Below are 13231 nucleotides of genomic sequence, written 5' to 3'. Positions count from 1 at the left end.
AAACTTGATTTGATGACTTTAGAAAAATAGATTTTCTTTCTTTCTGTTTAAGCATTCAAAACACAGTATGTGCTGTGATTCCATTTGTATGTGTGTGTGTGCTCATAAATGCACTTTTAAGTATAATTAGAACGCTAACACAATTCTTATCTCTTTTTGTCCTTTAGATAAAATTCTGTCACCATTCCCTATGTCTTTGAGAACAAAGTTGGAAAACCCATTTGTTCTGATCAAAAAAGAGCTCCAAGCTGTAAATGAGTTTTTTGCATTAGAATTTTTTTCTGCATCTGAGATTTAGCAATTAACTTGAAGAGGTCAGGGGGAACATCTGTTTTCTGTCTGTCATTCAATAGAGAATTAGCATGGATAAGAGCATTGAAAGTCCCAGCACTCTAAAAAGCTGTGTGTTCTTACCTGCTGGTAACAACAACACATTGAGTTATCTGGCCTGACAAGCTATCTCGGCAGACAGTTTAGAATTTTTCTCTGGCTTAAAAAAATAAATAAATAAAAGTCCTTAATTAAGAACCAAGAGAAATGGCAGATCTCTTCATTTTCAAATAATAAGTAGCTTTACCTCTTTAGCACATTGAGGATGCTAATTGGGAGATAGCAAATTGCAAACACCAAGAGCACAACCATCAACATCCGGGCTGTTTTCCGTCTGGCTCGGATCTGCTTTATTTCAGCGGCCACCGCGCTAATCCTGGATTTGGTCTGCTGTCCGGGCTCCCGAGGCTGTGAAAGAGGCTGCAGGGCCTTCCATTTTCTCTGGACGACAGAAGATGTTCCAGGAATCTGAAAGGAGTGCAGATCCTTTATTGCTATCTGATTTAGGAAAGTTCCACTTCGGAGGAGTAATTGGAAGACATAGTAAGGAGCATATCCCAGACACCTGTGGTCTGGGAGGTTTGCTGAGTGGAGTGTGTTCTGGAGTAAAACCGTCGTCAAGTGCCAAGTAGGAGTCTGGGTGGAAACAAAACAGTTGCAATATCACAATTTTGTCAAGGTCTAAAGAGAGCTGCAAATGGAACATATCTCTTTATAAAAAGAGAAGTTGTCCCCACAAAGGAATAATTTTCAGTACTAAAAAGAAATGAAATCAAGCCATGAAAAAAATAGAGAGGGACCTTAGATGCATACTACTAAGTGAAAGGAGCCACTCTAAGAAGGTTACCTGTTGCAGGGTTCCAAATATATGATATCCTGAAAAAGGTGAACATATGGAGAGTAGAATGATTAGTGGTTGCCGGGGGTAAGGGGAGATGGATGAATTAGCATAGCACAGAGAATTTCAGGGTAGGGGATATACTCTGCATGATGGATACATTTCCTCACACATTATACATTGTGTCTGAATATACCGTCTAAACACATAGACTGTACATCAAAAGTGAATCGTAAGGTAAACTGTGACCATGATGGCTAGATGGAGGTTCATCAGTTTTAACAAATGTATCCCGCTGCTGGAGGATGTTGATAATGGGGGGCTACTCATGAATGGAGGGAGGGCAGAGGGAGGAAAACTCTGTAACTTCCACTCAAATTTTCTGTGACTTTATAACTACTCTTTAAGAAAAAAAATCTTGATTTAAAAGAGAGAGAAATGAAAACGGGAAGCAGAGCACCTATTAGGAATTCTGATTCAGCTCGGATACCTGGAGTTGAAACAGACTGAACACCTAAGCAGGTGATTTCAAAGTAACCCACATGGCTTTTCATGCATCAACACTGCCACCTGCTGGCAGATGGCGAGTTGGGACTTTTGTTGGGTTTTCTGCTTCTCGGGTTTAAGGTAAACCCTTAAATAAACGGAATAAAAACAAAACAAAACAGTCTCTGTTGCTTATTATTTGTTCTTATAAAATTTCTTGGAGTCAACTTTGTGGCCAGACCCTTAAAAATTCACATAAAAACCTTGAAAATCCCTTCCATGATCATTTCCAATAGCTGGAATTTGTAACATCAGTTACACAACTTGTACTTTTCCATTTCTTTTCAAAGTTATTTGATAATAGCAGGGAGTCCCTCCAAATATTGTCTTAATTATAAGCTCATGAAGATTGATAGGGTTTAGTGAGCAAAACAATAAAATTCAGTATGTGTAATTTTTTAAAAGGAAAATGTGCCAACAAGCACACCATAAGAACATCCTAGTTCTATTAAGATTATTCAGCTATTGCTTTTATCTCTGCACCGAAAGCCAGAACAGACCAGCGTGTCCCTATGGTCTCTCACAATGGATGTTGGATGGATTCTGTTACTTTACCCATCATAAGATCCAGGTCTGTTAGATAATCTTTAATTTGAGAACAGAATTTTACTTTGATTTCCACAGAAATGAATTGATATGATGCTTCTTTTGAACATAACTATTCCCTCTCAAAAGGGAGCAAATGAAAATAAAGAAAACCTGCCTTTAAATTGAAAAGCATTTGACAAATGATTTATCTTTGGATTCTCTATGTTCTGCCATGTAGGCTGACCTTTCACATCAAGGTGGCACCACTCAGTCTTCTTATCTGTTGACTGAGAATCCTTCCTCCTCCTCTGTGAGTCTTTTCTTAAGCAGTCATTTTTAAAAATAATTGAGAACTTGCAATGGATGTTGGAAATTCCCAGAAGACCTGTAGCATGAGTAACCCTATTAATGTCTGCTAAATTGTCTTGAACTCTTTCCTAAACAATCTCTAAGAGCATTTAAACTGAAGCAATCTATTATTCAGTGCTCCCCTGAGGGGAAAAAAATCAATATCCTGCATCTTATGACTTCTGCAACTATCAGAAAAAGTTGCCATAAAGAGAAACTATGCCACAGTGGGCATGACTATGGTTCCTGCAGTCATAAAAATGTAGTGATGATGTCCTCTCTTACATGATAATCTAAATACAGACAGAAGATGCCAATCCTGCACGTATTGTGAGAAGACATACAGTAGTCCCCACTGATAATTTGTCTATGTTGAGAGAAAGTCAGTACAATATCAACAGAAATTGTTGATGTTAGCTGAGCACCAGGAATGATGCAAAATCTTGAGTAATTATTAATGCTTTCTCTAAAAAAACAGTTATTGTAAACCCACTTTACAGATTATCAAGCCGTTTTGAGAAAGATGAAGTACAATATCCAGTCTATATCTTCAAAAAGTGACAAGCCAGAATATGCACACAGATGTGTGTTATTGGAAAGTTCATCTTTTCCCATTGTGATGTACAGTTTCCATCCATAAACTTCAACACAATCTGATATGAAAGTTAACAATTTTTTAAAAATACATGCTAAGTTATATAAAGGGGCTTCCCAGGTGGCTCAGGAGTAAAAGAATATGCCTCCAATGCAGTTGATGGAGATTTGATCCCTGGGTCAGGAAGATCCCCTGGAGAAGGAAATGGCAACCCAACCCATGGACAGAGGGGCCTGGTGCACCACAGTCCATGGGGTCGCAAAGAGTCAGACATGACTGAGCACACACTTTAATTTTTAGTTACATGAGAGCAATAATAGTCATACAAAAGGGCTTTTGAGAGACTCAGGCCATTTGTCCACAGGGGAAGGTCTTTTCCTTGCCATCTCAGCAAGAGCTAAATAATCGCTGACGCTGACTGTGGAAAGCACACACACATCCTATACAAGCACAATACATAACAGTATACACACAGGCACACCCAGTACACACACACAGCACACATACCCAAACCCACACACATACTGCATTTATTCTGCTATTGCAATTAAACTTTATGAGCACCTTTGATGTGAAAATACATCCTGAAACAGGTATTAACACAGTTAGGAAATGAAAGTATCACGTAAATGATGGCCCTTGAAACCTGCCCTGTCTAAAGAAGTGTTTGTGGCCAGGATAAGCAAACGTGCTGCAAACACTAGAAAGGGCATAAAAGAATATTGTGAACAGTGAACTTATATGAAATGAATGAATACAATGAAAGAAAAGATAATTAAACTGACACCGATTACAACAAGCCCTGTTACAACAAAGCAAACCAACAAACAAAAACTGCAGGCTCAGATAGCCTCATTGGTGTAATATGCAATCAAATCATAATGAATATGTTCTATCTTATTTAGACTCTTTCTGAAATTCAAAGAAAAGATAATATTTTAATGAATTTTAATGAGGCTAGTTACCCTGATAATCAGTACTATGAGAACAAAGGAAAACCACTGACCAAATATTTCACATGAAGGGAGAGGAAAAATTCCCCAAAATATATATTGTTAAACCAAATCCAACAATATACAAAAATATAATAGATTTGACTCAATAAAGCAATCAAATTTATTCTGGTAATACAGTATGGGTTTAACATGTAAAAAATCAATCAATGTAATTTATCATATTTGTAGAAAAAACATCTCTTTAAAGAAAGGAAAAACATTTGAAAAATTCAATAACTTTAATGTAAACTAGTAATAGAATCTGTCTCAACTTGACAAAGGGCATCTATGAAAAGTTTTTGGGCTATCATCCAACTTAGTGCTGCTACTGCTGCTAAGTCACTTCAGTCGTGTCCGACTCTGTGCGACCCCAGCGACGGCAGCCCACCAGGCTCCCCCGTCCCTGGGATTCTCCAGGCAAGAACTCTGGAGTGTGTTACCATTTCCTTCTCCAATGCATGAAAATGAAAAGTGAAAGTCAAGTCACTCAATCATGTCCGACTCTTTGCGACCCCATGGACCGCAGCCTACCAGGCTCCTCTGTCCATGGGATTTTCCAGGCAAGAGTACTGGAGTGGGGTGCCAATGAACAATTTCCTCCAAGACTGGGAACAAGCCAACAAAGGTTTCTCTCACACATCTACTCAACATTGTACTGGAGATCCTAGCCAGTAGAAGAAGACTATTTAAATAGATAAAAGGTATATAAAATGATTCTATTGAGAACATATCATTTCTTACAAAGAAAGTCTTAAAGGATTTATAAGAATGCCACTAGAACTAAAGTCATGAATTTAGCAATACACAGGACCCCAAATCAGTAAACAAAATTTGCTATATTTCTATACACTAGTGATAAATGATTTGAAGTTTAAAATAAAAACAACACAAGTTTCAATAGCAAAACATGTATTTTAGAAGTACATTTAGCAAAATGTGGACAAAATATGTATAGATAAAATTATGAAAATTTCTAAGGGCTATTAAAGAAGACCTAAAGTAGTGAAGAGATGTACCACATTCACAGATCAGAAGACTTAATATTGTTAATATATCAATTTCTCCCAATTGATGTATAAACTTAATGCAATAAATCTATTCAAAATAATAGCAATCTTAACTTTATGACTCCTTTATGACAGCTTATTTTTTTTTTTACCTTGGCTCTTCTCTTTTAGTATTTAAATGCACATGCTAAGTTCTTATGGTCAGAATCATAACCATTTTCTTTGTCTCACTGAAGTAGGATAATGTACTTTTTTACTATTTCAATCGCATAAAATGTGTTGAAGCTTGCTTTATAGCCTATCATATGATCTAGCCTGGAGACTCTCCAGTGTGTACTTGAATGTGTGTTCTGGACTTTTGAAGAAGTATCCTGTGGATATGTTAGGTCTAGTTGACCGATAGTTTTGTTCAAGTCTTCTGTGTCATTATTAATTTTCTGCCTGGTTTTTCTGTCCATGACTGAAATATGAGTGTTGAAGTCTTCTATGATTATTATTGAATTGTCTGCTTATGTCCCCAATTCTGCTAGCTCTTGCTTCATGTATTGTGGGCTTCCGTTGTTCAATGCATATAGGCTTAGAATTTTTTAATTGAATGATTTATCATCATGAAATATCCTTCTTTATTTGTAGTAACACTTTTTATTAAGCTTCCTTTGTCTACTATTAGTGCAGCTACTTCAGCTTTCCTTTGGTTAGTGTTTGCATGCATGCTAAGTCGCTTCAGTTATGTCTGACTCTTGTGACCCCGTGGACTGTAGCCCACCAGGCTGGGATTCTTCAGGCAAGAATAGTGGGATGGGTTGCCATATTCTCCTCCAGGGGACCTTCCCCATCCAGGGATCTAGCCCATCTTCTTATGTCTCCTGCTTTGGCAGGCAGGTTTTTTTTTTTACCACTAGTGCCACCTGGTGGTGTAGCACAGGCAGTGCAACATACTGCTTGTGTCAGTTCAGTTCAGTCGCTCAGTCGTGTCCGACTCTTTGCGACCCCGTGAATCGCAGCCTGCCAGGCCTCCCTGTCCATCACCAGCTCCCGGAGTTCACTCAGACTCGCGTCCATCGAGTCCGTGATGCCATCCAGCCACCTCATCCTCTGTCGTCCCCTTCTCTTCCTGCCCCCAATCCCTCCCACCACCCTATGGCAGAAAGTGAAGAGGAACTAAAAAGCCTCTTGATTTAAGTGAAAGAGGAGAGCGAAAAAGTTGGCTTAAAGCTCAACATTCAGAAAACGAAGATCATGGCATCCAGTCCCATCACTTCATGGGAAATAGATGGGGAAACAGTAGAAACAGTGTCAGGCTTTATTATTTTGGGCTCCAAAATCACTGCAGACTGTGACTGCAGCCATGAAATTAAAAGATGCTTGCTTACTCCTTGGAAGAAAAGTTATGAGCAACCTAGATAGCATATTCAAAAGCAGAGACATTACTTTGCCGGCTAAGATCCGTCTAGTCAAGGCTATGGTTTTTCCTGTGGTCATGTATGGATGTTAGAGTTGGACTGTGAAGGAGGCTGAGTGCTGAAGAATTGATGCTTTTGAATGTAGTGTTGAAGAAGACTCTTGAGAGTCCCTTGGACTGCAAGGAGATCTAACCTGTCCATTCTGAAGGAGATCAGCCCTGGGATTTCTTTGGAAGGACTGATACTGATGCTGAAGCTGAATCTCCAGTGCTGCTTGTGTAGTACCTCTTTATTCACTAATTTACTTTTAATCTATTTGCATCTTTTGTAGACCACATACAGTTGAGTCATCTTATTTGTTTATCTATTCTGCCAATCTCTAAACAACTTCATCCATTTACATTTAATGTAACTATTGAGAAGGTATAATTTACATCTATCCTTTTGCTTTTTGTTTCCATTTTCCATATATATGTATGTAAATATACATTATATATATATATATATAAGGGTCTATTTTGTTCCTCTATTCCTCTATTAATTCTTTATCTTCTGTTAAACAGATATTTTCTAGTACAGTTTTTATTCTGTTGCTTCTTGCACTATATTCTTTTTGAGTTATTTTTTAGTGGTTGCCCTGAGGAGTACAATTGACAACTTAAACAATCTGTCTGGATTAATGTCAAGTTAATTTCAATAGTATACAAAAACTTTGTTCCAATATAGCTTCATTCCCTCCTTCATTTGAATTAAATCTTCATACATGATAAGCTAAAGATTCACAGTTTTATAATTATCACTTTACAATGTTATCTCAAGCCCAATAGGAGAAGAAAATAATTTCAAATAAAAATACATTTATACTCTCTTCTATATTTACATACATAATTATTTTTATCTCTGTGTGTACTTGTTACTGGCATTTGATTCTGCCTCTGTAATTACCATTTGCTGTTTATTTCCTCATACTAGACTGACTCAATATCATCTAATATTAATTATTTTAAGTTCTTTTTGAAGAATGTTGAAGAATAAAAGGTAGCAGAAGAGAATGTGATAAGAATTGGAACGAGTAATTCTTTCAAAATTTTAATCCTTGAGTTAGCTGCTTAGTCATGTCTGACTGTTTCTGGACCCGTGGAGGAGCCAGCCAGGTTCCTGTCTCCAGGGGATTTCCCAGGCAAATATACTGGAGTGCGTTGCCATTCCCTTTTCCAGGGGTTCTTCCCAATCCACGGATCAAATTCACATCTACAGTGTCTCCCAGATTCTTTACCCACTTAGTCATCAGGGAAGGCCCATGGAAATTCAATTCCAGACTCAAGTATCAGCACAGTTCATTCCTAGTTGCTCATGCAGTCCCAGATATGTGGTAGGTTGTCAATAAATATGTGTGGGATGAATTGGCATGAGTTCACCTAAGACTGAAGTGTTGAATTATATAAGAGCTAGAACTGAAAAAATGTTGCCAGATGCACAAGAGTGAAGATTTAGTGAGTCTTAGAAAGAGGAGTTCTAGAGTCTGTAGAATTTCTAAACTGACTGAATTCTCTGAGTCACATTGTCAAAAAGAATATTTAGACCTTGTTTAGAGCAAAGCATTGGATAGTTATTTTAATGAGGTTTAAAATCCTTGAGAAGGTCAGACAAGGACAAACACTTTGTTCCCTAATAAACTAACACTTAGAAATTTCAAAGAATGTAACAGATTCCATACATCCCTATAATTCTGAGCACATAAGACAGGACCTATGTTTGATGGTTCACTTGATGTGGCCTATGGCACACATAATGCCTTAGAACTCTGTTTATAGACACTCACAGTTGGAATTTGAGAGTTGCTCAAGAAGAATTCTACATAATCACCACCTGAGGTTAATTTACTTTATCATCATTGCTAACGTGAGCTCAGATGAACTCGTTGTTTTCCACTGCAATCTGTTTGTAAATGTTGCTAGTTTCACAGGCCAAGCATTTTATTGCAAATCTTCTGGATCATGTGGCTTGTATTAAAGAGGACAATTCATTAAAAAAAAAATGGCCTTTTTCTAAATCTGCAATATAATTTTGAACTTACATTAGAGTTTGAGAAATGGAGAACTATAATGAAGATGTAAACTGGTTGGGATTTGGCAGTTATATAATTATTTAATAAGCATTCAAAAATAAGTATTTTTGAATACTTTTTTTGTGTAAGCTAACATGTTAAGTGTTGGGAAGATGATGAGCAAAACAAATTCATGTACATACAAGAAATTTGGAAGTTGTGATTCATGTACATGCAAGAAATTTGGAAGTTGTGTCATTCTGTAAATAAATAAATAAACAAATATAAGCATCTATTATATTTAATGCATACTAACAAGTAAAAATATGAAAGTAGGGATGCACTTAACACTGGGAATATTTCTCATTAAAATGTCAACCTAAATCTACAATATTTTTATGCCTACATGCTCACCAATGTGTTTTCTAATTTTTCTGTGAACTTTGTTCTCAGTGACTGAACAATGATTCCCTTCTTTGCTCAGCTATCAAAACTCTCCCAGCACTTTCCCTCATTCTTCCACTAAGTTTTTTCTTATAAAGTATTTATTGAGCAACTGGAATGTGCTAAGCAGGTTCTAGTTGTAGGGCTACAGATGAAAACTAGTCTGTACACTCTCTGTCTTGGTAGATTAGAACAGACAGACAAAAAATCATTATCATGTTACTTAAAAGTGCTATGAAAGAGGTCTATCTAAGAAAGCAGTCACAAACATCAATTCAAAACATGCTTGTTATTTTAGAAATATAAGCAGAGTGAGTTGAAAGGCCAAATAACAGCCTATACTATGAAGATATTTTATTTAACGAGCACTTTTCATGCTTGAGGCACTTGAACCGATCCATCTAAGTGTACTGACTCTGTGAGCTAGGTGCTATGCATCCTGCTTGGCACAGAAATTTAAGTAATTGACAGAATTCGTGCATGTGCTAAACTGAAGGGTTAGGATTTAAACTGAGGCAGTCTGGACCTTCAGTCTGCATTAATTTCTGTATTATATCAGCTCTGGTCATTCACTTGCACAGCTTGTAAGGAGATCTCTATTTGTTCAAGCTTAACCACATGACTTGTCTGAGCCAATGAAAAGTGAGGAGACTTAGCATATGCCAGTTCAAAGCAAACATTTTCAAAGAATTTGCATGTTTCTTCCAGCTCTCTTGCCCTTTCCCTGGATCCCAAAATGGCACACCCAGGGGAATGCTGTTCCTTTGGATGAAGTTCTGAACCAAGAAGACCAGGGGCGCACAGTCACTGTCATCCTCACCCCTGATATAGAACATGGATGAGATAAGCTATTGCAAACCACATACCTTGGGCTTTTTCACAGCAGAATAACTGAGCAAAAATGGAACAGTTTGACAACACTTACCAGAAAGTGGGGTACAAAAGGAAAAGACACTAAAATATTTGCAGTTGACTTCATGGCCAGGTGGAGAGTGTTGAGGAAACTATCTCTAGGATCTGGAAAATCACCATTCATGGCTTATAGTGATACACATTTGTTACTTTAATTGCAAAGACTGGGGAACAGAATGCATTTATAAGGTCAGAAAATAATTGACTTAAAAAATTAAAAGAAAAGAAAACATTTGGAGACATACAGGGTTGAAAAATGCAGCTATTGCTCCTATGAAAGGATAAAAGATGATTGTGAAAATTGCTTTGAATAATAAAGAATGAAGCAGATCCAAATTAAGGCTCATATTTACCCTCAAATAAAAGTTTTATGAAATCTTTTTAATGAGGAAAGTGGCTCAGTAAATTCTTTCAGTTGGATAAAATATGTCAAAGCAAACAGACTAAGAACATGGCTTTCCACAAACTCAAAATTTAGGAAAAGAGACAGATACGTTTCTGAGAAATGTGGCATTTTAAGAAACAATTTGCAAGTATAAGAAGCTGAGTTATATCCTTTGTCTGTCCCTTTATGAACCACTACATGTTCCTTGATTTCTTTCAACTCATCAAAGTTGAGCTTAAATGTTACCTGGTCTGAATTAGATCCACCTCCACTAAGCTCTCCTCTGATCTCCTGTGGCTTATACTTATTAAGGTGATTTTTATCCTGCAACTGACCATTTCCTTCTTCTAGGCTATGAATTCATCAGTGCCACAGACTGGAACTTTTATCAGACATACATGTGAAAGAAATGCAACCATTTGATGAATGAATAACTGAGTGAATGAATACAGAGCAAAATTATATTAACAAAGTTCAGTACTCTCAAATCAGCATTATAAACAATTTCTAAAATTCTCAATTCTGCCTGATTCTTCTAAACAAAGTAAAATCTTTGAGGTTGGAGATTTACCCACATAATAAAAAAGCATTATATAAATATTTGCTTTCAGTCTCAGAAAATTTTAAAGGAATTTTTGTTTATTTCTCATAAAAAGTAAAATGTGTAATGTTAGTCCTAGACAAAAAATCAAGTCAATTAATCACAGAGGTTTAAAATTTAGCCATTAAAGCAGTTCATAAAATAACATTTCCTAAATATCACTCTTCAAAATGCCTAGACCAGGCAAGAATATTGAATGGGTAGCCATCCCCTTCTCCAGGGGAATCTTCCCAACCTGGATTGAACTTGGGTCTCCTGCATTGCAGGCAGATTCTTTACCATCTGAGCCACCAGCCAAGCCCATCTTCATGACTAGGTCTTCATTATTTAGTGGAAAACGTTATTAGAAGAACACACAATCCTTTGCTAAACACATTATATTGGTTCAGTTCACTCAAATTTTGTTTTCAAGGACATTGTAAAGAAAACACAAGAAAAGTATTTGAAATTACTTACTTGTCTGCACCAGAGTTTACGAAATATTTGTAGATAGGCCAACACCATAAGACACAGTGGCGCCATGTACGTCACCAGGAAGAAACAGATGTGATACATCTTGGGGTAAATTTCACCTGCAGTGAAAGTCAAAATAATAAAGTCTTATGTTATAATTCATAGATTTTTTAAAGGTACATTTATCAATGTTTTACTTTTAAAATACACTTTACCTTCTATATGATTTTACTGTCGTGATATATACACAAAGGTAAAAGTGATTAAAAATAACAGCTTCTTACATTTAAGTACTAAATGCAAAGTCTTAATGCCATTTAATCTACTCAGAGAGAAGAGGCAATTAAACATTATTTTAATTTGTGCTACACAGTCTATCCAAAGCCAAGTGTTCATTTATTAAAAGCCCGTTTTTTCTCTTGATTACATCTGGCTATTAATAAAACAATTTGGATTGTCCTATATTTGGATTTACAAGAAGGGACATTATTCAAAATTTAATTGCTAAAGCTTTTGTTAAAATTGCAAGAGACTGTAAATTAAGTTGATTCCTCTTAATTTCTTTCTTAAAAATTGGGAAATTATTCCCAGTTGTATCTGCAAATACAAATTTGGAATGTTTTTTTTAAAAATAAAACAGCAAACATTTGATAACAATTCTTTTTGTTGACTTCCTAGAACATATACAAAATGCTTATTTAAGTAAGTTGTGTTTGTGTGTTAATGCATGTACTTTTAATAAAAATGAAATTTTTAGGATTCTTTAAAGTTAGATTTCAAACCAATGTGGGTATTTTCTTATGAATAAGGCATAAGCACATCTAGGATTATAGTAATTTCTTATTTATCATTAATTCTATGTATACAGGTGATATGTATCATAGATTAAGGCATTTATTAAGGAATCAATCAATTGAGTGACACTGTGGCTTAATATCAATTTTTAGCTTTTCTAAAATATATCCATGGCTGACTTTTAAAATACTTTAAAGCATATTTCTCTTATACTAGTATTTGAATATGTCATAGTGATCCAGCTACTTTTACTTAACAAGAAACAATATATACTAGATGGATACCATGGATATTAAATGCCACTAACTATATACAATTCTAACTAAATACTAGCAAAATAGATTTTTTTAATTCTAAAAATTACATAACTTATTTTGAGCTTGATATTGACAATGGGATTGGTTCTATACTATTACAGAAGGACAATGCTATCATTTTTATAGATTATATTTGTTTCATTACTTCAGAGAGTATTTTGAAACATGAAGACTCAGTTATGTGATCAAATGTGATAACAGCAATTTATCCTCAGGTTTAGCCAAAAATAATTATGATGACCATAATTGCTGATAACAAAGGTTTACAATTCGTTGACTTCTTATTGAATATATTTTAAAGGTATCAATGAGTTAAATATCCTCCATAATATTGATTTTATAGTCTTATCTTCTAGAACTTAATAGTCTTATTTTTACTCTTAAAACTGCCTTCTTTCTCAGACAGATATTTTTCTCCACTGCTATCTTTAGAGAGGATGGCAGGGTGCGTGTGGTACCAGGAGCTCTAAGAGATCAACTTGAGGTGTCATTTTTAACTTCCTCAGGGGCCCAGGTAGCTCAGGCTGAGCTCATCAGCTTCTAACTTCCTTTCAAGTTTGTCCTGTAAAACAGGCCAGTTACATAAAAAGTGATAGACTCTGAGCAGCCTGAAGGGAGGAATAACAGACATCCTTTTCCTTTGAAGCTCCACAGTCCGTGCAGCAATAGGGGAGCCAAGGAACTGGA

At 36.0% G+C, this 13231-nt stretch overlaps 1 protein-coding gene across 1 annotated transcript in view; it reads right to left on the bottom strand.

The window, feature by feature from the left end:
- The window catches only part of HCRTR2 (hypocretin receptor 2), a 139619-nt gene that overhangs the window by 6286 nt on the left and 120102 nt on the right, over positions 1-13231 (bottom strand). Inside the window, exons 4-5 of the mRNA XM_040249184.1 lie at positions 11436-11551; positions 578-798 (exon numbers count right to left, since the gene is read on the bottom strand). Coding sequence (XP_040105118.1) covers positions 578-798; positions 11436-11551 — 337 coding nt within the window. The remainder of the gene's footprint in view (positions 1-577; positions 799-11435; positions 11552-13231) is intronic.

The sequence above is a fragment of the Oryx dammah genome, unplaced genomic scaffold (assembly GCF_014754425.2).
Source record: "Oryx dammah isolate SB20612 unplaced genomic scaffold, SCBI_Odam_1.1 HiC_scaffold_11, whole genome shotgun sequence".
NCBI lineage: Eukaryota > Metazoa > Chordata > Mammalia > Artiodactyla > Bovidae > Oryx > Oryx dammah.
Note: the sequence above shows the minus strand (reverse complement) of the source record. Positions and strands in the feature narration are given on the sequence as shown.